General features: G+C 41.5%; 1 protein-coding gene across 3 annotated transcripts in view; it reads left to right on the plus strand.

Moving 5' to 3' along the window:
* The window catches only part of MYO9A (myosin IXA), a 372,546-nt gene that overhangs the window by 230,892 nt on the left and 114,836 nt on the right, over positions 1–26,818 (plus strand). For all 3 annotated transcript variants that reach the window (XM_067555993.1, XM_067555992.1, XM_067555994.1), the window contains exon 12: positions 11,425–11,559. In XM_067555993.1, coding sequence (XP_067412094.1) covers positions 11,425–11,559 — 135 coding nt within the window. The remainder of the gene's footprint in view (positions 1–11,424; positions 11,560–26,818) is intronic.

Genomic DNA, 26,818 nt, shown 5'->3' on the forward strand with positions numbered 1-26,818 from the left:
TCTACCCTTATGCCCAGATCCCCCGGGTGTAAGAGGTGCATCTCTTGCCGGAATGCCTTCCTGGTAATGGATGGCCACCTGCAGTGTATTTGCTGTCTGGGAAAGGGACATGTCCCACAAAAGTGTTCCCACTGCCATAACTTGATTGCCAAGGCCAGAAAAGACTGGGATATTCGCTTGTTACTTCTCATGGAGAAATCACTGTGTCCAGCTTCAAACCCCAGCTTGGCCACCTATCCTCTGTGGCCCTCATGCTCCGCTAGCTTGTCTACCAGTCCCTGCTTGCTGCATTCTTCCAAAAGAAAGTCTTCTCCTGCCCACTCTGATGCAATGAAATGGGCTCCCTCGTCACCCGCTGAGAAGCTGCCTGCCAGAACTCCATCCCCTGTTAGGTCAGTTGCCTCTGCATCCTTAGAGAGGGAGCATAGTTCGAGGTCCCACCCAAGTACCTCTTGTACCATCACCAACCAACAGTCTGAAGACCGTACCCGGGCAGACATACAAACCTTGGCACCATCTCTCAGCACTAAAGACCGAGATGAAAGACCTCTAAAACCGGTACCAGCCATGCTGACCAGACCTACTTCAGGCATTGTGGCACCAACGAAACCCCTAGCATCAACAGCCCTACTGGCGCCAACATCCTTTCTGGCACCCCGTGAGTCCTTGGCACCAAATAAGTCCTCATCGCAGAGTAAGTCATCAGCACTGACTATGTCCTTGGCACTGAGCAAGTCTTCAACCCCATTTGCTGGCTTCTCAGGAGCATGCACCCTTCCTTCAGCACCGATACATGCTCCACTGCCGACAATGCTCTTCCCTCCTCCACAGGAGTTTCGATACCTAAAAGACCTGTCTATCTCTGAGGAGCCTGAGTCCCTACTCCTCAGACATAGCCTACCTCCACTGCCATTCTTGTCACCAGAATCACTCTCCTGTTCCCCAAGGATGGCACCTCCCTTCCTTAGCAATGTGGAAGAGGAGGAGTATTCAATTCCTCCCTCTCACTGGTGGCAATCTCACAAGGCCTCTTCTACACATTACACACAATCCACTTCTACTCCCATGTCCCTGGTATGGACCATTACGGATGCTACCCCACGTGCCACTCCCTCAGCACTGGTAATACTGGGATCCTTGGGCCATGTATAGAGCACATTTTGGGAACTCACCCACAGACCAGAGCCAAAGGCCTTCGCCTTCACCTTCTTTATTGGCCTCTCATCTGTTGCAGGCTGAGGCCTTTCGCCATATTGGAGGAGGAAGAAGAACAGGGGAGGAAATTCCACCACCTCTCCACTTCTCCTGTTCCTCTTCTGCTGAGGCTATCATTCTTCCGCCTCCTACTGCAACTGATGACTTTAAACACTTTCAGGAATTATTTCACAGAATTGCAGACACTCTTCAAATTCCTTTAGAGGAGGAGAAGCATCAATAATATAAGCTGCTCAACATCCTGCACACATCCTCCTCCTCTAAAATAGCCCTCCCTATCAACGAGGCCCTACTCGATCCTGCAAAAATATTCTGGCAGACCCAGCATTGATTCCACTGACTCACAAGCAGGCGGACAAAAAATAACGTTCCTTCAAAGGACTTGGAATTTCTTTTTACTCACCCCACCCCTAATTCCCTAGTTGTCAATGCCCATACAGGAAAAAGGATGCAAATACCAATCTTGACCTTCGCACCATGATAGAATCTGGAAGTGACTGTACCTGCTTGGGCACAAAGCTGATTCGTCCATTACTCTACAGTTTCACATATCCAATTACGAGGCTGTCATGGCTAAATATAATTAACTACTCAAAAATACAGAAACTCTGCCACGACCTTCCTGATGAAAAAGGGGACAACTCAAGGCACTCGTCTCTGAGGGACACCTTAGTCTGTACAGCTCTGCAAGCCTCTTTGGACTCTGTGGCCACCGCTGCCCGATCCATCACAATTGCCATTATGAGATGGGCGTCAGGGCTGCACCTCTGCACTAAAGCAGTGGGTCTCAACCTTTCCAGGCTACTGTACCCCTTTGAAAAGTCTGATTTGTCTTACATTCCCCAAGTTTCACTTCACTTTAAAACTACTTGCTTACAAAATTAGACAAAGATACAAAAGTGTCACAGCACATTATTACTCACTTTGCTGGTACTTTTTATGTAGCCTGTTATAAGACTAGATAAATATTTAGATGAGTTGATATATCCATGGCTGAGAACAACTGCAGTAGAGGACCTACCCTTTGAAGTCCCAAATTATTCGCGGAGCATACGTATAACTCCCGATGCTCCCTTAAGGATTCCTATGCAACCCTCCGCTCTCTCTGTATTTATGCTCCAGCGCCAAATAGACACCTCGGGAAGTATCAGCTTCTTCCATGATCCCAACTGCTGCATTAAACCTCACAGTAACAATATAATACCCAACAACGTTGACAGAAGCCACGTACCAAAATCAGACATACGACTCCCCAGGGGGCTGCTTCTCATGCACCTCAAAGCAAATAACAATTCTGAAGGTGTGATAGAAGCTCTGAGAAGCCTTCCACTGTGCCAGTTAGATCAACCATCTTTGACATCCCACCAATTTGGCACCTGCCTAGCCCCTTTCTTCCCATCATGGTGGCTAATTACATTGGACAAGTGGATTCTGGAGGTCCTCAGGGAAGGATACATCATCCCTTTCTGATCTCTTCCATCCCGCCACCTTTTCTTCTAGTCCCTCTTCAGGAGCCTTCTCATGAACCCATCCTAAGAGAAGAGATAAATCATCTTTTGTGACTGGGAGCTATAGAACCAGTTCCATTCCAGCAGAGAGGGAAGGATTTTTATTCTCATTACTTTCTGGTCCAAAAGAAATCAGGTGGGTGGAGACAGATCCCAGACTTCCAAAACTAAACAAGTATGTCAAACTGCAATGCTTCAAGATGGTTACTCTCTCTATTGTTATCTCAGCACTGGAACAGGGGAACTGAATCTCTGCCCTCGATCTCCAAGGCATGTTATTTCATATCACAATACATCCTACCCACAGACGCTTCCTCCCGTTCATTTTGGGAACCGACCATTATCAGTACAAGGTACTGCCCTTTGGACTGTCAGCTGCCCCTCGTGTATTCTCCAAGTTCCTCGTGGTAGTCGCTGCCGCTCTATGCAAAGAGGGCATCATCAACTTTCCATACTTGGACAACTGTTTCCTCAAGGTGTTATCTGAAACTGACGTCCTTTGCGCCGTCCGTATGACCATGCATTTTTTCTTGAGCCTCAGCCTTTGCATAAACATGGAAAAATCTACAATAACCCTAGTGCGACATCTGAAGTTCTTCGGGGCACAAATGGATGTCATACAAGCTAGAGCTTTTCTCCCAGCTCACAGGTTTTTGACAATAGTCGAGCTCATATCCCCTATCAGAGTTCATTCCCAGAGCTCAGCCAGGACATGCCTCCAGCTACTTAGCCACAAGGCAGTGGCCAGCTTCATAGTAAAGTGTGCATATTTACACATGTGGTGCCTCCGGGCTTGGTTACAAAAAAATCTGTCCCTTACAGACACAGCCTGCACAAACTCCTATCCATGCCCATGATGGTCAAGGACTCACTACTGTCGTGGACCCATCACAGGAATGGCTGTATTGGGGTTCCTTTCCTTTCTCCAGCATCGCCCATAATTTTAACAACACCGCTTCCTTGATCAGCTGGGGAGTGGAACTTTACAACCATACAGTCCAGGGCAGGTGGTCTCTTACCTAATTTACCCTGCACATCAAGCTCCTGGAGCTACATATGGTCTGCAATGCCTGCTGACACACATTGCACCATCAGAGTCATGACTGAAAATGTCGTCTGCATGTTTTACATCAACAGGTAAGGCGAAGTGAGGTCCCTCTCTTTTTATGCTCACAAGCACCGAAACTATGGAACTTGTGTATACAGCATGGTATTACCATCTCTGCTGCATACCTCCCCAGATACCAGAACACAACTGTAGGCTGATTAAGCAGGTGGTTCTCCCACAATCATGAGTGGGAACTGGGCACACGAGCCTTCCAGCACATCTTGAACTGTTGGGGATTTTCTACCATAGACCTCTTTGCCACACCAGAGAATTCCCGCTGCCCTCAATTCTGATTGAGAACGAGAGTGGAACACACATCCTTGGGCGACGCATTCCTCATCACATGGGACATTTCCCTACTCAGTGCTTTTCCTCCATTTCCCCTTCTGTTCCATGTCCTTTACAAGATACAAGAGGACTGAGCCCAAGTTGTCCTTATAGCTCCGACATGGCTGTGACAGATCTGGTATACTTACCTCCTTCACATGACGGTGTGCTGACCAATCTGACTCGGTGACTCCTTTCACAGGATGTAGGTTGCATTCTCCATCCAAACCCCCAGCTGCTCCACCTGAAGGCCTGGCTCCTCCATGGTTCAGGGATTTGGAAATAACCTGTTCGGAAGCAGTTAAACAAGTACTCTTGAACAGCAGATGCAACAAAACTAGATGCACTTATCTCCACAAATGGACTAGATTCCAGTGCTGACAGGTTGACCCAATGACTGCCCCATTACCACTTATCCTGGACTATATTTTACACCTTAAACCAGTGGTTCCCAGCCCATGGCCCACAGGCCAAAAGTGGCCTGCAGCGTCTTTCAGAGTGGCCCACGGCTTCCTTCCCACTGGGTGCAGAAGAGAGCCGCTGCCTAAGTACCCACACGGAGCGCATTACTAGTGCAGGTTCCTTGCTGCATCCAAGGGGATGAGAGATCAGCGCTCCCCTCCCTCTGGCTGTAGCAGGGAGCACAGCAAAGCACTCCACCTGGGTCTCTAGGTTCTGGAGTCCCTGCTGGAGCCAGAGGGAGGGGAGCGCTGATCTCCCATTCCCCTGGCTGCAAGACCCAGGTGGGGCACTCTGTTTCCCTGCTGTAGCCAGGGGGATGAGAGATACTCCTAGCTGAATTCCTTTCCTCTGGCTGCAGTTTGGGGAGAGGGAGGCCGCTGGCAGAGACTGGTGGCCCTTCAGGGTTGTAAAAATCATATCTGTGGCCCTCGAGCCAAAAAGGTTGGGAACCACTGCCTTAAACGATCAGGGTTATCCACTAGCTCTCTCTGTGTCCATTTGGCAGCCATCACAATCTTTCATTGCCACATAAACAGTCACTCCATCATCACACAACAACTCACAAAACGTTTCCTGAAGGGCCTTCAAAATCTTTGCCCTCACATATGGGATCCAACCCCACCCTGGGACCTCATCCTACGCTTTTTTATTAGACCTCTGTTCGAACCACTGGCAACATGCTGCTTTGTTCGTTTATCTTTGAAAATGGCATTTCTTGTCAACGGGTCGGCAAAATTGGAGTCCTTATGGTGTATCCCCCGTACATACGTGTTCATAAAGACATGGTTATGCTACATCCACATCCCAATCAACCTATCCACCTCCCTTGTTTCTTTCCAAAGCTTCACAGCAACCAACAGGAGGCAGCACTCACACCCTGGACATCAGATGAGCATTAGCTTTCTACCTGCACAGAAGTAAACCCTTCCAAAAATCGCTGTGCTTATTCCTTTCAATGGCTGAAAGGGCACTGCCATCTCTAAGCAAAGCCTTTCCAAATGGATCTCGCAGTGCATCCATCTTGTCCTATCACCTACGTAACCGACAGCCTCCTCCTGCAATTAGAGCACTTTCTGCCCGCTCATTCTCCACTTCCATTGCTTTTCTCAGAAAAGGACCTAACATTTGCTGTGGCCACATGGGCATGGGGACATTTTTGCCTGTCACTACGCCATTACTCAGGACGCCTCAGCAGACACTCTACTAGTACACACTGTCCTATCATCTGCAGTAAATGCTGCTCTGAAGCCGTAGCCCTCCATTTAGGGCACTGCTTTCTAGTCACCCACAGTGGAGCACCCTGGGGACATTATTCGAAGAAGAAGAAAAGGTTACCCACACTGTGCAGTAACTGAGGTTTCAGAGTTGCAGCATAAACTCTCCAGCAGAGAAGGAACTGGGGGCAGTCAGACTGCACAGCGCTGTATATATGTCCTGCTCACGGCGCAAGCTGGGGGGGGTGCACATGTGCAGTTCAACTGGCACTGCTGATGGAGATCTCCTACCCCAGGTGTGGGGGCGCTGCCGTACCCCCAGTGGAGCATCCCTAGGGGGACACATCTCGAAGACCCTTAGTTCCTGCACAGGGTGAATAACCTTCTCATGTTATTTCAGATGTTTAGTCAAACCCAAGACCAGCTCAGGCAGAACTGCGTTTCTTTTGGGAGTGGCTTACTGTGTTGATGCATTTACATCTTGAAAGAACATTTTCGTTAGTGATTTAACAGGAACTGGTTGATTGAAGAGCTCTGCTCTAGTCTCCCTTGCATGAAATTGTAAAAGTAAAGCACCATTTTAAAATAGGAGTGTCCTGGCTCGGCTCCAGAATTCCTCTGACACACCACCGTTTGGAGCCAATTTTAAAATCCTAAGGATGTGGCTATATTGTTTTGAGCCTTTTAATGATGTGTTAGAAATGTTTGCAGATCTCTTCGGTCTCGTCCGGTGCAGCAATCACTGTAGCGCACTGCATGCTCATCCTGTTTGCTCAGCTTATTGATGTCTGTATTGATTTTGTTAAAAAGGAGGATTTTGGGATATTAACTTGATGTTGTTGAGTCTTTCCTTTACAAGTTGGAGATTGATGCAATGCTCCAAGTGGCAAGGTTTGACGGGTTGTAGGAGCCCTTCATAGTAATGTAAGATGAAAAAGAGAATATTTTAAATAGTTTTTTTTTCACTTATAGCTGGAATATCCACAATAACTGTTTTAATAACTTACCCTGATTGGACTGTTAACATGCATTAAAAATAGGGGACTGATGCTCATGCTTAAATGTTTCATATTAAATTATTTTTGGAAGGTGACTTGAAAGGTCAATTTGTATTTAATGTTAATTGGACTCACAACAGTGGTTGAATTTAATCCAAATGGTTTTGACATGCTGCTCATGAGCGAGAGCAACTGGAACTGGCCCTTTCCCATAAATTCTTCCCCTTTAAAAATCCTTGCCCTTCTTTAACACGTGCGTTTGTGTGTGTGTGTGCTTGCTTTACATGAAAATAAGAGATTTGCCACCTATTTAAAGAACTTGCATGAAATATTTTACATTGCAGCCCTACAAACATTCATCACTGTAGAGCGGTGTTTCTCAATTAAATTTGGCCACGGAACCCTTTTGAACTCAATAAATAATTGCGGAACCCCCCAAACTCTTAAAAGTATTTTTACATATGGGGCCAAAAAAAATGTCGAAATAAGCAAATTATATACAAACAACTAGGTCAGTGTTTCTCAATTAAATTTCCCCACGGAACCCTTTAGGCTCCGCAGGGAAATTACACTCATACTCGATACCCTCCGCGGAAAAATCCGGGACATCTTCCCTTTTTCAGCGGCGCGGAGAACAGCTGCTCTCGATGGCGTGATGTCACTTTCTCGTGGAACCCTAACAGTGTTCCCCAGGGTTCCGCGGAACACCAATTGAGAGAAACTGCTGTAGAGTCTTTCTGGTTATAACTTACTTAAACAGGTAAAACAAGAGGCTGTTAAAAGATTGATTTTTTTATTTTAAACATTGACTTTTGTTTGATGTTTTTTATCTTATTTACATATGTATAATATAGTAAAACATTTTATTTAAGCTTTTATATTTATTACACAGAATATTCAAAATATGTAGCATTAAGGTGTCTGTGTCAAAAGTAAATAGAAATAGTGCTAAGAGAGAATTATCTATCATATAGTCGATTGTTAAACTGTATTAAGCTTTGCAGGACTCTGTGTATAGATATTCTCCATAGAGAACAAAGGAACTGCTATATCTGAGAAGAACAATAGCAGGAAGATTTATAACTGTTTTACGAGGAGTGAATGTGTGTATGTTTAGTCATTCTGTCTATCGTTATTTGGTCCAGTGCAAATTTAAATTCTTTGGTCAAATGATTGTTTAACTCGAATGTTTGTCCAAATGACTAAAACTTTCAGGCATTTGGCCAAATTACTGAAAATATCATAACAAATAGGGGGATGTAATCTGCCTGGGAATGCTGGAACGGGGGAGGAGAAATGGTAGCAGGGAAGCTGGAATGCCCAAAGAGACAGAGGGATGGAATGGTAGAGGAGAGGGACTGGAGAGATGAACTAGAGATAACCAGGGGATTTTGTTTAATGTTTTTTCAAAAAATAGATTTGCAGTGCGATGAAAGGACTTCATTTACACCACCAATAACTTAGTTCATTGGAATCTAAGGCCGTTTTCACACTACAGTTAGTGGCATGATTGGCTCTAAATATGGTTTTATATCTGTGCATAACAACTGTATCTACGCTGGTAATTTTAGAGTGTTCTTCCACCATAGCTGTAAAACCATTACAGCTAGTGAAGGAGCATTGTCCCACTGTGTCGTCATTTGACCCTGCTGGATCAGGTCAGACCATAGTGGTGTAAAAAAGCTTGTGGTCAATCTGTTCCACTGCTTCCCCTGTTGCTAGCGCTGCAGGAGCTGCCCTGGTGCAGCTAGGATAAGAGCAATTAGATTGATATTTGGATAGTAACTTGGCAGGTGATGTTTACTTGCCCTTTCCTCTTATCCTGGAAAGAGTTCTACCCACTCCTTTTGTTGTGTGATCAGGACCCTCTTCCTGTACCTGTATCTCGTTTAGCCAGGCTTTCTTCTTCCCAGCTGCCTATGTAGTAGGTCATTCCAGGGTGTGATTCCCCATGAACTACTCGTGCTACCCTATTTGCATGTCATACATGCACTTTTATCCCCTGCTAAGTTGCAATGGGGATAAGTGCCCAGATTTCCATAAAGAAAAGAAATGTAGGGCTGGGAGGGACTTCAGGAAGTCATCTAGTCCATCTCCTGGCACTGAAACAGGATTAAATATACCTAGACCATCCCTGACAGCTGTTTGTCTAATTTGTTTTTTAAAACCTCCAGGAATTGGGTTTCCACAGCCTCCCGAATTAACCTGTTCTAATGCTTACCTATCCAACTTGATGTTTTCCCAGTATTCAACCTAAATCTTCCTTGCAGCAAACTGTCAATTACTACTCATCCTACTCTTGGTGGACATGCACAATGCATTAGTATGAACATATGTAGGCAATGTGATCTAGGAGTGGACATGGAGGCGGGATTCTGATGACAGAAAAACTGTGTGGACATAAGCTGGTCTTTGTTACTTGTAGCCAGTTACTACACTTGCACTTTGTGTGGGCCCAAAAATTTGTTGTTTGTGTGGATGGGTTATTAATGCACATTATGCCTAGTTGCTGCCAATGGTCTAATACGGAGCATGTAGCAAAAGTTCCAGTCGTCTGAGGGGGCTGCAGCTTATTTTTTTTTAACAAACAGTTCAGTCATGCTGGGGAGCAAAGGAAGTGAAAAAAACCTATATTCTTGGTATTTTTTGTTGTTTTTTTTTTGAGTTATCTTGCCTAAATGTTGCTCCCCAACATGACTAAAGTGTTTGTTTAAAAAAAAAAGTAATAAATGCAAAGTAATGCACATTGGAAAACATAATCCCAACTATACATATAAAATGATGGGGTATAAATTAGCTGTTACCACTCAGGCAAGACTTCTTAGAGTCATTGTGGGATAGTTCTCTGAAAACATCCACTCAATGTGCAGCAGCAATCCCAAAAACTGACAGAATGTTGGGGATCATTAGGAAAGGGATAGATAATAAGACAAAAAATATCATATTGCTTCTTTATAAATCCATAGTACGCCCATATCTTGAATATTTGCGTGCAGATCTGGTTGCCCCATCTCAGAAAAAGATGTATTGGAATTCAAAAAGGGCAATAAAAATTAATCGGGGTATGAACAGCATCCATATGAGGAGAAATTAATAAGACTGGAACTTCTCAGCTTGGAAAAGAGACTATTAATGGGGGAATATGACAGAGGCCTATAAAATCATGACTGATGTGGAGAAAGTAATTAAGGAAGTGTTATTTATTACTTCTCATAACACCTGAAGTGGGGGGAGAAGACAGGTCACCAAATGAAATTTATAGGCAGTGGGTTTAAAAGGAACAAAAGGAAGTATTCCTTCACACAATGCACAGTGAACCTGTGGAACTCCTTGCCAGAAGATGTTGTGAAGGCCAAGACTATAACAGGGTTAAAAAAAGAACTAGATAAGTTCATGCAGGATAGGTCCATCAGTGGCTATTAGCCAAGATAGGCAGGGATACAAAACCAGGCTCTGAAGCGTCCCTAGCCAGTGTTTGCCAGAAACTGGCGATGAGAGACAGGAAATGGATCACTTGATGATTACCTGTTCTGTTAATTCCCTCTGATGTCCCTTATGTTCTTTAATGGTAAGGTGTACAGGAAGATTTGACCTTGACATTTCCTGAATTTGAGTGCTTCACTTTACAACCTTAGCATTCTTTAATTTTCTTTGATTATATAATGAGATAATTTATCACAGTTCCACAAAATCAGTGCATTATTCTGGGTTGCACTCCCATGTTAACACACTTTCATCTCAAAGATATGGAAAAATTCTAAATTTTGTTGGCTCAGATGGATTTTTTTGTTTTGTTTTTCATTTATTTTACAAAATATTGCATCTGAAGCATTGCCCAGAAAGACATATCATAAACACATGGCAAAATGTTAAATTGATTTTCTTGTATATATTTTCTGATCTGTTGTGTCATGCAGGTTTGGTGGTATAGAGACTTGCTCTGTGGTATTTCCTAAGTGATTCCGTCCCCCACCCTCACTTACTGTAGTGTATTATTTATTTATAAACCTCTCCAGTGTGTTTTTCACTTTGAAATGTTCACAGCTGGAGTGTAACCATTTACAAAGTTAATACAGAGAGTCCAAATGAGCAAATTCCTTTGATTTACCCTTCATGGTACAAGTTGTTCTTTCCATTGGGTGAAAGCTTTTTAAGTTTTAGATCCAATAGAGTAGATTGGAACTATATTCAGATTTCCCCTAAGAGGTGATAATTCATTTAGCTGCAAGTAAAAGCCAGATGAGCACATTGTTATTTAGACAAAAAAGTATGCTGTCCTCTCAGTATTGGATGCATTACCACAAGCAGAAGGGAATTCAGTGTACTTTATTTTTGAGAAAGACACTAAAGTATTTCCTTCTAGTAAATCACAACTAAACTGGTATCTAAAATTACAGGTTGTCTCCTTGATTTACGTACACTCCTCATAGTGGAATAATCATTAATAGTTATAGTAGTGATTAAATATCTTTATACTCAGTAGATTTGATTTTGTTTGTATGCTTTCTGTCATGACTCGGAATGATGTTCAGAGAGTACATTTACTGTTGTGATTTTTCTAATACCCATCCTTTGGGTATTTTTTTTTACAGACTTTGTCCATTGGAGTACTTGATATCTTTGGGTTTGAAGATTATGAAAATAACAGCTTTGAACAATTCTGCATTAACTTTGCTAATGAACGCTTACAGCACTACTTTAACCAACACATCTTTAAACTAGAGCAGGTAGGTCTGTGAATATTCATTATACCTTGTGGACTTGGAGTTCTTGAATTATTGTGTAAGTTTTTTTTATGTATGAATTTGTGCTTTAATGGATTTAGTCATATTTAAAATCTTAAGATAATGGTTTTTACTAGTCATTACCTGGAAAAGGCATCATGCTGTAGGTCTTCTATATCAAATGACTCCTCCTTCATGGGCCAGCTCTGAACTCAGAAGCACACATAGTTTATGTGAGGATCCTGAAGACCTCAACTGTTGTATGCCACATGTGTGCTCTGAGGTTCTCCAGATGAGAAGTGTCTCTCTTGCCTGTATTTGGACTTGCCGTCACGCTATCTAGATGCCACATTCATTCAAAGTTCTCTCTTCCTCTGGTGTCTTTACTGCTTTCCTGTGATGGCGGAGGTTACTCTCACTTGTTTCTTTTAGAAGAAGCATAGCCAGCCATTACATTGCCTTTATTACAGGAGGGCTTGTACAAACCACTTGGCCATGCGTTGTGTCCTAAAGGTGTTAAGACTCTGGCTCATTCTAATTTCTGATGGTATGTTATCCCACTGTCAAGGTCCTGTGGCCAAGAATGTTCAGATTGCAATGAACAGTCAGGCTGCAGTGAATGTTCAGAATGCAGTGTCATCACACTGGGAATTCCTACACGTTGCTATGTGGCACTCAACACCCTGTGCCCATGGTATATGCAAAGGTCCTGATAACAGTACTCAGACAGGAAGGAGTTCTCTTGTAACCGTTCCTGGGCTAACTTCTGAGCAATGCTCTATCAGTGCTCTACCATCCATCTGCCAAGGGAAAGAAAGCTTTTAAAACATCCTTTTCTGGATCAATAAGATGGGCAGTTTCACAGGCCTACAAATCCCAATGTCTTGTACCGCCTCTCAAGTTTAGGAGATACTGGCTGAGAGCAGAAGGATGCTATGCAAGTTCTCTTAGCAAAAGATTTGCAGGATGGCTACATGGTCATCAGTTCAAGTCTTCACAAATTCAGCAAGCATTAGTGGATGCTGCATTCAGCTGAAGGATTCCTGCAAGGAGTAGCTCCTCAGTCAGGAGAGACTGACTATAAATATTGTAAGCGGACAGGTTTAACTTTTCCTCTTGCCCACTGAAGTCATACTGCTTAAAAGAATCCCACTGTTAGACTCTGTGGCCCTGACTGTACAGAAAAATGGAAACATGTATTCATGTTTTTATACTTAGCTGAGAATTTCCTTCCTTCTAGGAAGGTCCACAAATCCAATTCACCCTAAGGGAATTAGTTTCCAGATTATCGATTAAGATTGGGCTTTTAATGTTTATTAGAAGTTGTGATATTTACATGATCCGCAGTAGGAAATTTGTCAGCAAGGTATTCATAGCCTCCCAGTTATTTGATTCCTGTTATGCTGAAACACAAATAGCTTTGGCAGTGATAATTACCTCTGTACAGAAGATTCTTTCTGGAGCAGCAGTAGGCACTCCCCTCTGCATGTGATAGATGGGTTTGGTTCTATCTTCAAAGCTTGATGCAGGTGGAAAATCCCAAGAAGTGGGGTATGCTCAGTTGTTTGGACCATTGCTAGGGTATTTAGAGCTTCTTCCGAGAAGAAAGGACATTTTCCGGTAAGCAGAGAGAAATTTTCTTGTAAATGTTTCAGAATCCCATGGGTCAGAATGCTGTTTAACAGTGACATGTTGCCATTTGATGTACCTTTTACTTTAGTGACATGCATGCTACATTCCACAAAATGATGCAACTCTGATTTTTACATAATGCATTCATGGCAGCAAATAGACTTGGGTGAGAGTCTAGCACAAGAGTGATATGGTGGTGATGTCTTTATAACCCATCAGACAGTATGGTAGATTATCCAGTGGGAATCTGTTTTTTAATATAAACTCTTATTCTACCGAAATAAAATATTATCCAGCTGTTTGTAGCCAACCATTATGGGCAGGGCTGGAGCATCCTCTCCCCAAAGAGATTTCAGGTATGTCCCCCCTTATAACTACAGCTTTTATTGCGCTGTATTTCAGGAGAGTGTTTAAGATTAAAGCAGATTCAAAGATATTCTCACTAATGGGCTTTCAACTTTGAACAAATGTATAAATGGGAAGAACCCAAATCAGGATATTGTTTACAGTAAATAAGGGAATGGGGAAGAAAGGGTTCAGTGTTAGATTTCTGCCTTGGACAAAGACTTTCTAGTTAAGTTTGCTTGCTTGCTGTATTTTATTTATTAATTTTTTTAAACCAACTGTTCTAAATTACTAAAGAAGATTTAGCTAGTGATGATTCATGATAGTCTTGAAGTATGCTTTACCAGATGATAAGCATGAGTGAAATATACTAAACGGGCTGTAAAACACAGGCACATAAATCCTGCTATAGCTGTGTTGCCAGAAGCCTTAGGTTCAGAACTATAATGACCTTAGTTCTGGCAGCAAGCCCTTGCCCAGGAATTGGAACATAAATTAAGCCTATACTATCATTCAGGAGGAGACTTTTTCCACCCATCTCCCCTGTTATTTCAGTGAGTGTGGTTCTCATCCTACTTCCAGGCAGGCAGGACCCAGCCTCCATCAAGGCATCCACTAATCTCTTTCAGTAATTGCTACTCTTGGAATGTGCTCACCCATCTAACCTGAATGCTTTCCTTCCCAGGTGACCAAGCATGTTCAACCCCATGTTCTGCCTTTGTCTGTTCACGTGGGTTCTTCTGCACGGCCAATAAGCATATTGGTTCTGTGCCATTGAGCTGGCACTGAGGGTGCTTCTACATTAGGAAAAATGGTTGTTCTGTACTGTATCGTACACCATTGGTAGCACTGATACCATTGCACCAGTGCATAAAATAATTACAGTTTTTCTTTATGTAGATAAGGTCTGAGAAAGAGGCTACTGCTAATAATAAAACCATTGTATGACCTTATTCTGCTTGTGGATTTTAAACATTTATTTTCTTTTTTTTACACTCTGATCTAAAATCTCTCTTCTTGCGTGGCTTGTTCACTTGACAATGAATACTGTGAATAAGGAAAAAGCTGTTCATTCCTTTTGTACACTCACAACTTTCAGGTATTCTTTCTTTGGCTAAAATTACCCTGATATGCCTGTTCTCAGCTATGTGTTTGGTGGTGGTGGGGAGGTTAAATTTGAAAATATATTCTGCAATTTCCATTTAAAAATGTATTTCCCTCTGGTTCCCATCTCATTTTGTACACAGGTAACATTGAAATTTGTACAGTGTTCATTCTGGAGTGCATCTCTGACTCTTTAAAAGACTGGTAGAAATAAATAGGGTCTGAGATTGCAAAATCAGTTTTCAACATGCTCGGTAGCTATGGGCTAAGGTGTTTAGCAGAGACTAGTGAAACCCTGTTATATAAAATAAAACGTTGTTCCTGATGAGCCTGACGTGGTTTTTTGCCCTCAAGCTGCAGCTCAGTCAGCTGGCATAAGGAGAGATTGCAAAAGTCTCACTAAAATATCTGCAGCACAGTAAAAAATCAAAAACACTGCTTTAACTTCAGCAACAGGAGTAAATCATGGCTCTGAGAGAAAAAAGTGGATCTCACAATTACAACAATTCTCCAAAATTGTTGCTTCATCATTTATTGAGCATGAAGTCCCTGACCATCTTTGCTAACAGCCATTGATGGACATATCCTTCATAAACTTATCTAATTCTTTTTTTTAACCCAATTATACATTTAACCTTCACAGCATCCACTGGCAATGAGTTCCACAGATGACTGTGTTGAAGTACTTCCTTATGTTTGTTTTAAACATGCTGCCTATTAATTTCATTAGGTGACCCCTGGTTCTTGTGCCATGTGAAAGGTAAATAATAGTTTCTTATACATTTGCTCCACACCATTCTTGATTTTATATACCTCTATTATATTCCCCCTCAGTTGCCTCTTTTCTAAACTGAACAGTCCTAGTCTATTTAATCTCTCCTCATATGGAAGCTTTTCCATACCTCTAATTGTTTTTCTTGCCCTTCTCTGTACTTTTTCTATTTCTAATATATGTTTCTTGAGAATGGGTGATCAGAATAGCACGCAGAATTCAAGAGGTATGGATTTATTTAGTTGCATTATTATATTTTCTGTCTTATTATCTATCCCTTTCCTAATGATTCCTAACATTCTATTGGCTTTTTGATTGCTGCTACCCACTGAGCAGATTTTTTCAGACAACCAGCTACAATAACTCCCAAAATCTTTCTCATCATCCAGTATGCTGAGAATTTATACAAAAGTATGTAAGTATTACTATTCCTATATCCTAGATGGAAAAAGCTAGCAATCTGAAAAACCAGCATGGAAATCCTGAAATCATAAATTTTGTGACAACTTGCACTGTGATGCACAAACTAACTCAAAAATCAAGTTACATTTTGTGTCTGTACCATAGCTGAGGGAACTGGGCTTGTTTAGTTTACAGAAGAGAAGAGTGAGGGGGGATTTCATAGCAAACCTTCAAGTAGCTGAAAGAGGGTTCCAGGGAGGATGGAACTAGGGCTGAAAGTGGTGGTGGCAGATGACAGAACTAGGAGCAATGGTCTCGGCAGATGACAGAACTAGGAGCAATGGTCTCAAGTTGCAGTGGTGGAGGTCTAGGTTGGATAGTAGGAAAAACTTTTTCCCTAGGAGGGTGGTGAAGCACTGGAATAGGTTACCTGGGGAAGTGGTGAAATCTCCATTCTTAGAGGTTTTTAAGGCCCAGCTTGACAAAGCCCAGGCTGGGATGATTTAGTGGGGATTTATGATTCTATGACGATAAAGAGTAATAATAAGCAGTTCACTAACATGATGTGAATTGACTGAAGCCCTAGTTATTGCTTGCAGTATTTTAAAGGACCACAGATATGCAGTATTCTTCGCCACTATGCTGCTCTGGTGTGAACGGCCTTTCACATGCAATATTTAGAGAAAAACTGCATTGTGAAAAAAGATATTTCTTCCCTCATATGGAACATCTTTCTCTTTCTCTCTGGGGACACTTTTATGCTTTGGTGGTGTATTTTAGGTATGTGCATATTTTACCTTTATCACTATGAAGGAGAAAAAAAAGTCCATTAGAAATCAACCATTGAGTATTCAGTTCAAGTTCCTATTTTAGTTGGACCTGGGAATAGCATGTGGGTCCTTTTTGAAAAATGCTTTAGTCAGCTGTATTCCATGTGACATGCAGAGAAATAACAAACTGCAGAAGCTATTGATTTGCTGTTTGGCAACATGCCATCATACATAACGCATTTAAAAAAAAAAAAAAAAAAAGTGAAGGCTTGTAGATGCTAAAACTCTATCTTAGAAGAGGAAGATTTCAAATTGGAAACATTGAAGGAAAACGTGACTCCAGTAATTATCTGACCAAATACTGTTTGCTTTGGCTGCAGTGCATTTGGGGGCGAGGGTTTTAAAGTGTAGGACCTGATTTCAATCTCAGAGAAATGGGATTTAGCACCATTTGCCACAAACATGTTACCAGGTTTTTAAAACAATCAATTAACTTCTGACATTTGAATTTTGCTCCAGGTAACTAAATTGTTAATTTACTGTTTTTGATTTTCAATGAACCAAGGAGAGAGAGGGATTTTTCAGGGCAGTATAAGAAGATGCAACTAGTAGAAATGGAATTAAATGTTAAAAAGAAAAGAAAAAGCTATATTTAATTTGAATATCAGACAAAAGTTACTGTCAGCAAGACATATTAGGCTATGGAATAATCTTCCAAGAAGAACTGTATTGCTTGGCCCATATAAGACTAGAGTGGAGAAAGGACTAGAAAATGTACTGGAGAAAACAATCCTGCTCTGTTGAGGTGATGGTATAATGGATTCAGAGGTCTTTTTCATCTTTGATAACTAATTAGATTCAGCTGCCCATAAGAAATGAATAAGAAATATGGGCTGATTATTTTGGATTCTCTTTTTTGGGTTTCATTTAAAGCATAATTCATTTGAATAATACATCCACGAAGTCCTCTAGGGATGTCACTATTGCTGTTAATTTTATGTGGAAGGCATTCAAATACTGTGGTGGTGGGGCCCATGTAGATTAGTTCTCCACTGGAAGCTCCCAGGTAGCAATGGTTGAGTGAAAGTAGCTTTCCCCCCAAGAACTGGCTGCTAACTTAGTAGTGGTTGCATTCAACGGCAGTTTATTGGCACCTTCTCTTCTTCACTCTACTCCTTCCAGTTCAGCTGTTGAACATTATTTCTCCTTAACAACAGATTGCCAGTAGCAGGGTTTGGAAGAAGGGAAAACAAAGCAGCTGCACTCCTAGATAAGTTTGAGCTCACGTGGACTCCTCAGCAGGCATGTACATGTGTACACAGACACACACAGAGGAGATGAAGGAGAGCAGTTCTGGAACAAGACCAGTCATTACCATAGATGGGGAGGAAATGCTAAAGGAAATCCAAGCAGAATGAATCAAAGCCAAGGGATGTGGTATTGAAGTGGGGGAGAAAGACAAATTATTTAGAAGCCAAAACACTGAAGAGGTCATGGGGGAGAAGAGAGGAATAGGACAGGCAGATATCGAAGAAGAGGATAAGGTGGAAGACCCTAGGGATGAAAAGAAAACCATGGAGATGTACAGTAATAAGTAAATTCTTTTTAATGTATGCAGTTTTCAAACTAAGATATAAAATGTATAGAAAGAACACATGATGGTATGGTGTGGTATAATGAAGTTTCCAATATGAACGTGGGGTGACTTGCATTATTCACAAGCTATCCATTATTTATATTAGGTAGCCCAGATGAGTTGCAATTAAACCTTTATACAACACCATCTTGTATTTGATTTAGAGAACTATTTTGATAATTTTTAGTGAAAATTTTAAAAAATTGTATTGGCACTATTATTTGTGTCCTTTTTGGAAAGCTATGCAGTGTCTTAGTAACATGAGTCCAGGACTCAGAGAGAGAGAAAAATTATAACAAAATGTTTAGAAACCTTTTTAAATAGCCTAAAATACTTTGACCTAAAATAGCTCTTCAGCACATCATGATATTGTAATTTTAAGGTTTGATTTCCTGGAATGGTCCAGGGCTAGAAGAAGCAGGTGCCGCATCTTCTTGGAAAGGTGGGAATCTTCTTATGAATGTGTAGAGCTCCCATTCTTAGTCCTTATATGTTGCATTTTTTAACCTACATCTCAGAGTAGTGTAATTTTGTGGTGGGGAAGGTAACATTTTCAGTATTATTTAAACAAAACAAAACTAAAGCAACTCAGTTTAAAAAAAAAAAAAGGTGAATAGTCACAACAGAGATGAATTATTTGGTGAGGTGCAGGTGAGGTGGTCAGCGGTGCAATTTTATCACATATCACCAATGTGTACAGCATATGGCCCCGGTGAACAGTGTCCGTTGTTAGAGGGACGTATAGGTCGGTATTCAAGTTTGTGCTATAGGTTATGTGGCATGTGCATTATGTTCTCGTACATGTTTGAGGTGTATGAGAATTATTTATAAAGGAGTGGAGCCTGTCAGTCAAAGTGACAAGTATGGTGCATGAGGACAGTGGCTCCACTTTGTGTGTGTGTGTGTTTTGCACACACAAAACAATCTTAAAATAACATTATTAAGGTTGCTAATTTAGGAAATTGCACCGGCAACCTAAAATGTGGCATCTTAATTTTCCCCCTTTTGCACATGCGTTTACGATAGTCTTCAGTTACATGATTGCACACAGGCAGCCATCTGGCTTGTTAAATTTCAGCTTGAATGGTTAGTTTGGAAAGTTACAAGCAATAGAAAACAGGGTCTTATGATGGGAAATGTCAGACCACTTTAATAGGCAGTGCTACTAGTGCGTGTGCGTGTGTGTGTGTGCGCATGCGCCTATTGTGTGTGCGGTGAGAGAAAGTATACATATGATGAGATGGGCATAAAAATTTTATTGCCATGAGTTTGGGGTGATTGCTCATTAATGGGACTGTAGAGAAGGCTGCATACCTACTTTTCCTGGGGAGGAGAGGACTGGTATTGACAGGCACCATCAGGAATTTCCCATTCAATCCTTTTAAACTGAATAGATAAATCAGACTGAGGGTTAGTGATGGAAGGAGAAGACCAGGATGATGTAAGAAAGAGTTCCTTTTAGGGGATTCCTTTGTGTGTTTGTGTATAATCTGTTGTGCAGCTCATTTGAATGTTTCCTCTTATGTCTGTGGAGTTTATTACTTATAGATTACAGGTAACTTCAGAGCTACTAGCTGCCTGTGCTCAGGAGCTGAGTTCTGGAAAAAATGTGGATCCTTTTTGAGGTTGGTAGGAGACAGTGGTGTTATCCTCACATATGCTAATTCATGCAACAACTATTTTTTTTGGCTCTGGAAAGAAATTCATAAATTTGTAAACAAAAAACACAATTGTCTTTGAAGTTTAGTGACTATTTGAGCAAACAGGTGTGATGTGACATGGACTCTGGAAGAGCCAATATTTTCCACTCGTACAGAGTGCTGTGGCAGACATCAATGCACAAAATAGCACTTGTGTGAGCTTTGAAAGATATTGTTTAATTGCATTTCCATCTATATATAGGATGGAACAACTCAGACATTCCACTGCAAGCAGCTCTTTAGTCTAATGAGCATTCAGGCTATAACAATTTTAACTAATCATAGAGGATGCCAGCCCATAACAGGAGTATAAATTGTGTGGGAAGGGGAAGAAACTCTATTATTATTCTCATCTATTATTTCTGTTAAAGTTTAGGAGATCTATATTTTAGTGGTGTTCTGGGTCAGTCCTAGAAAATAACCTTTACTTTAATTTAAAACTCTTGCAACCCTGTAATAGTTGATTTACATGGCCAACTATGTGGCCAGCTCTCTCCTATTTATGGGTCCGTGCCAAAGTCCACTGCAGTCAATGGGAGTCTTTCAGCTGACTTCAGTGGGCTTTGGATCAACTCCTAAATACTGTCAAATCCTGTTCATTGAAACAGCTGTTATAAATTGCATTGCACTGCTGTCCTTTAAATGGTCACCAAAATAATAACCTCTGATGTGAAGGAAATCTAGCTAAGTGCTTTTGTTTCTTTGTCAGCTGCCAACATTCAATAACTGTTCTGAAAGTCTATCTAATTAGGTGCATACATGGTATTTGTCACCCACAGGAGATGCTGCTGGCTGATTTACTCCCACTGGAAAAATTAACACAATCAAGTGGTGTCTGTAAAATTCTTTACACTAATTGTAATGACTTCCACTTGCTGCTTCTCTCTGTTCCAATAGTGATTTAATGTCAGCAGAATGGTTAGCTCAGATGTTTTGAAGAGGGCCTTAAAATGGGAATTCCCTACTTTTTCACATAGGACTGTCCTGTTTCCATAGAGAGATTTAATGGGGACACTACATCTCCAAAATGAAAAAGTACTAGCATGCTGTTCTGGGTTTAATTTGTTTTCACATTTTCTTATAATGCAAAACCATGATCCTCCCTATTAGTTTTCTTAGTGACAAGCTGGTAGGCCACAGGCTTTGAGCTGAAAGCGCCTGCCATTGAATGATGAGATGAACAACACCAAGCCAATTTAATGATGAGAGAAACAGAACTGCTCTCAAGAGCTAAGCATTTTTCTTGCCAAAGACAAAGGGGTGGCTAGTGATAAAGTGGGTGATTTAAAGAAAGGCAGTCCGTTTCTAACTAAACTGGAACATAAAAGAAATGTGCATGAAGGCTGTTTATCAGAAAGCGCTCATTACCAGATGGTGGAATTAAATACAAACTGATTTCTAAACCTGTTTATAGACCGTGTGTATTTATGCTGTGTGTGTGTACTTGTACAATCTGGGGGTGGAGGTTGTAAAAAATAAAATAATTAAATGGTCATGTATATAAATTCCTTTTCTACTTACAGATTTAAAATAAACAAAAAAAATAGTTGGTGACCTCATAAGTGAAAGTATTGGCTTCATCAGCTGGCACACTCCTCTGGAGTGGCTTCAAGAACTTGAAGCATGTGTGTCATCTGTGGCCCATAAACATACAGGATAAAGCCAGCAATTGCAAAGATAGATGCTGGCCACATTTATTCAGGAATAAGACATCTGTAATGCTTTTTCCATTTTTGGAATTCATCATATTAAGAGGATTTTCTTAATTACACAATATGGAAAGATGTTAGGACGATTCCATTTCATTGTATTCTTTAAACTGAGGGCTTACTTAAAATGCCTATCTATGGCTATTTGACAAAAACATTCCAAAACGTTAACTGTCTGGGACACTGGCAAACCAAGTGCCAGTTCATGCCAAGGCCTCTACGTCTCAACTGAACTCTTGAGAAATACATAGCTGGAATTAGTCTGGCTCACTTGTGTGTTAGTATTGTTAAAATAGATATTAGCATTATAAAAATGTACATAGTGCTATTGAATGCTTACATGAGAACATAATGGCCATACTGAGTCATACCAATGGTCCATCCAGCCCAGTATCCTGTCTTCTGACAGTGGCCTCTGGCGGGTGCTTCAGAGGGAGTGAACAGAACAGGTAATAATCAAGTGATTCATCCCCTGTTGAATGCATGCATTAACCTCACTTATAACATGCATATCACATAATATTTAAGTATTTGTGTTGTAAGCCTCTGTGACTGTAAATCATCAGACAGAAGAGAAGCATTAAATAGTGTGAAATACTATTCTCCAACAGAAGGTGTTATGTCCAACCCCACAAAGAAGGCCCATCGACATCAGACAAACTATTGTGGAACATCAGAGGATAAAAGACTTTGTTGATTGCTTCTCTGCCCCCCAATGAAGAGGGTACATACAAGTGAATTCCACCCATCAACTAAGTTTGCAGTTCAAAGCAGAAAGTGGGAAGGAATAAAAAGTCCTAAGAAGGAGGAACTGTTTCTCTTTGATGCTTGGACTCTAGAGGGGCAAGATTTCTAGGCATAAGTGAGGGATCCCCAGCTGCTTAGTCTGGGTTAGCCCTAAGGGGCATCTAGAGATTGCTTATTATGGAAGCTTCTAATAGCTTTTGAAACTTGAGACTGTAACTCCTTTGTTTGTGTATATTTACTTGGTTTAACCTTCTAAATAATTCTCCTATTTCCTTTTCCTAGTTAATAAATCTTTAGATAGTTTATTATAGGATTGGCTATAAGCATTATCTTTGGTATAAAATCTAAGGTGCAGTTGATCTGAGGTAAGTGACTGGTCCTTTGGGACTAGGAATTACCTGAATATTGTGATTTTTGGTGTAAAAGACCATGGATCACAAAGGCAAGCTTATCTGGGTGTGGAGATAGATTGGAATACCAAGGGGACTGTCTGATATTCCATGGTTAGGAATGTGATGTCTGAGGGGTTTACACTTAATAAATGATTGGTGAAAACAAAGTATAGAATTCACAACTACTTTGGTTTTTGTTACCTGCTTCTTACAGTCTGCCCTGAAATTGGTACTCACACTCTTTAGTCACCCCAGACAACTTGATGCTATCCTCCCCATAAAAAGATTTTAAGGGGACAGTTTTAGAGAAAAAAATGGCTGTTGATGCTCATTGGCTTTCAGTAGGAGTTGAGGTCCTAACTGCCATTTGTGCCTTTGAAAATCTCCTCTTTAGTAACTCTTTGTATGTGTTGTATATTTATTTTGATGTTAAAATAAACCTAGCCATTAATCTTAGAAATACAAAATCCAGTTCTTTTAAAATGCCTATGATCCAGTGTGCAAAAATATAAACCTACTTCCCCACTCAATCTATCCTCGGAGCTAAAATGAGTAACTAAGCGTTGCAGTGGAAGGCCATCAGACTTCAATTCCGTCCCACCAGGAGTGCCTTAGGAGTCTTTCAGAATTTTGGGATGTATGCTCCTTACAATGAGGAGGAACAGGAATTGCAAAAAAAAAAAAAAAAAAAAAGGAGTTTACTGACTAAAGGGACTGTCGTCTGTAAAAAATCACACTTTTATCTGATTTTTTTTAACCTACTATTGTTACAAATAACACCTAATAGTACTACAATGGCCAGAGAATAGAAAAATCTCTCTTTTTTTAGCTTTTTTTAATTGAATGCTTTGTATATAGTGTTGTTGTAGCCATGTTGGTCCTAGGATAGTAGAGACATAAGGTGGGCGAGGTGTAATATCTTTTCTTGGACCAACTTCTGTTGGTGAAAGAGACAAGCTTTCGAGTTTATGCAGTAGAGCTGAAGAAGAGCTCTGTGTAAGCTCAAAAGCTTGTCTCTTTCACCAACAGAAGTTGGTCCAAGAAAAGATATAAACTCACTCACTCCACCTTGTTATTACTTAGTATATTCAGTTTCACTCTTTCTCCTGCATAGTTGGTTTGTTAATCTCAATCCCTTGTTATTTGTGTGAGTCTTCTAGACAACAGAAAGGGGAGGAGGAACAGTTTTTAAAAGAAAATAACTGTGATTATAAAAGCACAAGAATTCTTAGAGACTCAGGGCTTGAAACTACATCTAATGTGTTTTTCTAAATCAATTACATTTCCAGTTGTTTACCTTTTAAATCCAGTCCACAGTTGATTGGTTTTATTCTGGCAGGAGCACCAATCAAAATACAAAATTATTTTTCAAGGCCTCCTCTGCCAGTGCTCACTAATGGGCATCCTTTCTGACTGGCAGTTTAAGTAAAGTGGACAGTTGTCTAGAGCTTCAGGGAAGGAGGGTATTATACATGGGTGGCTATCTGGAAAGCTCCAGAAGTTCTCTTTCCACTGGCTATGGCAGCAATATTTGTATTAAGCTCCTACTGAAGGGTTTAGTGAGTGCCCTTTGTTGCTTTTACTAGCAATATTGTTTATTTTATTTAATTATACAGATCGATAAAAGCGCCTGTTTGCAGTTGTGACCTTGACACGCATTTTAAAATACAATTCTTAACTCCAGCAATTTCTTCCACTCCCCTCTTTCCCTCCCCCCTCAGCCAACAATGACCAAATGGAAAATAAAAACAACTTCCCCCTCTAACCAGTCACTATCCTCACTATTCTTTTCCCTCCACAAAAGCCTGGGAAACTTTGTAGTGTCATGGAAAAGATCACGCAGCTTCTCTTTTAGGGTTAGATCGAGCAGAACTTTAATTGTGACATACACACAGGCAGCTATAGCTATAGGGAAGCCCAGACAGTATGTCCCTGTGCTGATCTCTGGAACTTCACCTTAGTACAAAATATAGATACCTTATATAGATTTTTTTAAGATTCCTTTTTACATATTGATCGTATAGTGGAGTTTCTGATACTTAACAGGTCATTTACCGCACCTGGGGTACTTATAACACACACTGGGGGTCTCATGGTGCTAGCATGTCCCAGTGATTCTTTGGTGCCAGTGAATCCCGAGTCACATGCAGTCTCTTGCTATCTATTTGACAGGGTATGGTTGGGTGCAGTTACTACAAAGGTAGTTAAAGTCTTACAACATAGACCAACGATTTTTGCATTTCTATTGTAGTTCTAAGACATCCTGCCTGAATTTAGCATTTCTATCACAGTTTCAGTCTAAGGCATCTTGTTTACTATCACAGTTCCAGTCTAAGGCATCCTGTTTACTATCATGGTTTGCAGTCTAAGGTATCCTGTCTGAATTTTTGATTCCACAGTAGTATGTCCTAAAGGTCAATAGATTCAGGCTATTTTGGATCAAAGAGGAAATGATTAGTGCTGGAATCCTAAAGAAAGAAGTGCCAGCATTCAGAGGTGCTAGCCATGCATACCGTGAGGGGGGTGCCATCTCTTCATGCTGCCTCAGGGAAGACAGACCTGAGGAGGTAAGAGCCACAGGGGAGGAGAGAAATAGGGATTAGGGAAGATGCTAAGGGGTTAAACAGGAGGAGGGTGGGGGGAGAGAGATTGGGGCTGAGAGCTGGCAAGGGAGCATATGAAGTTAGGGTCATGGCGATATTGGGACTGAAGGTAGGGGCATATTGATTGTCAGTAGAGAATGGGTGGAAGGGGCCAAGTCAGCAAACAAGGCTCTATGAGGGGTGGATGTAGGGTCCCCACTGTCTCACAGAGAGCTTGAGTGGCTCTTTTGGGGAGGCAGCCCTGGGCTGCTCCCAGATGCTGGCCCTGAAGAGCTCGGCTGCGGGGTGCTTCTCTAGGATGGGCTGTGCAGTGCAGCCCTTATCCCTCCCCTCTCAGGGATTTCCTGTAACTGGAAGTGCTCATCCTGGTGTGAGGGGCTCAGCTTGGGTGAAGGTACCTGGTGTCAGTGGAAGGAGAGATGGTGGCTGAACCAGGTCTGATCTCTGGAGGATCCTTCTTGCCCCACGGGGATCCACCAGACTTGGCTCCCTGCTCCAGAAGGCCACAATCTCTCCTTCCGGAGCAGGCCCAGAAGTGAGAGATGGATGAGGCAGCAAGTGGCGATTGCATCCCTGCCTTACAGTATGGGCTGCCCAGGTTTCTGAGCCTGCATCTCGCCTTCTGGAACGGAAAGCTGGGTCCAGAGCAGGGAGCAAGAGATGGCAGCTTGATAATCAGAAGTACTAGAATGTCTTTCTGGCTCCTTGAAAAGGTGTTGGAACGCTATTTCACAATGTTTCAGCACAACTCAAGCACTGAAGGTGAGAGACAAAATGGAGGGAACTGGAAGGAGAATGGCCTGGCAGAAGCTCCCTCTGTATTAAACCAGGCTCATTGCAACTGTAGAAATACGGCACAGAATGCTGGTCTTTCAGGTGGTCAAGTCCTACAGGTTTGTCTCAATTAGGAGAAGACTCCAACGTCAACCAGTTAAACTGAGATAAAAGATGTTCACTTGTATCTACTCTAGGAAAAGCATTGGAGTTAGCTAGCATGGGGTGAGCCAACCTTGACCTGTCGTCTTAATTGAGACATAAGGTCAGACATTTAGGGGTTTATAGGTCAAAATTAGCACCTGAAATTCCATCCAGAAATCTTTCAGCCCTGTGCAGATCACAGGATCTTATTGTGACAGAGTCACTGCAAGTTAAAATGCTTAAGTCTACCATTCCCATGTGGATATACTACTGCATGTTGGAATTATACAAGGGAAGTGGGCATTTTAACACTCCAGAGACTTCAAAGTATATTTCACCAACGCATAGCAGCAACTTAAGCAGAAAAGGCAGACACTGCGGTCAAGGAGATATGAAAGGCAGCATCTTGGTCATTGAAACCTTGAAACATTACAAGAAACTGACCTCCTAAAAGCAGAAAATCAGCTGTGGGCAAAAGCAAGAAAACTCTTGTTAAGATGCTTCTAGGTTCATATGTCAAGACTAAAGTAAC

The sequence above is a fragment of the Emydura macquarii genome, unplaced genomic scaffold (genome assembly GCF_026122565.2).
Source record: "Emydura macquarii macquarii isolate MOO-44397 ecotype Brisbane River unplaced genomic scaffold, CSIRO-AGI_Emac_v2 contig_1644, whole genome shotgun sequence".
NCBI lineage: Eukaryota > Metazoa > Chordata > Testudines > Chelidae > Emydura > Emydura macquarii.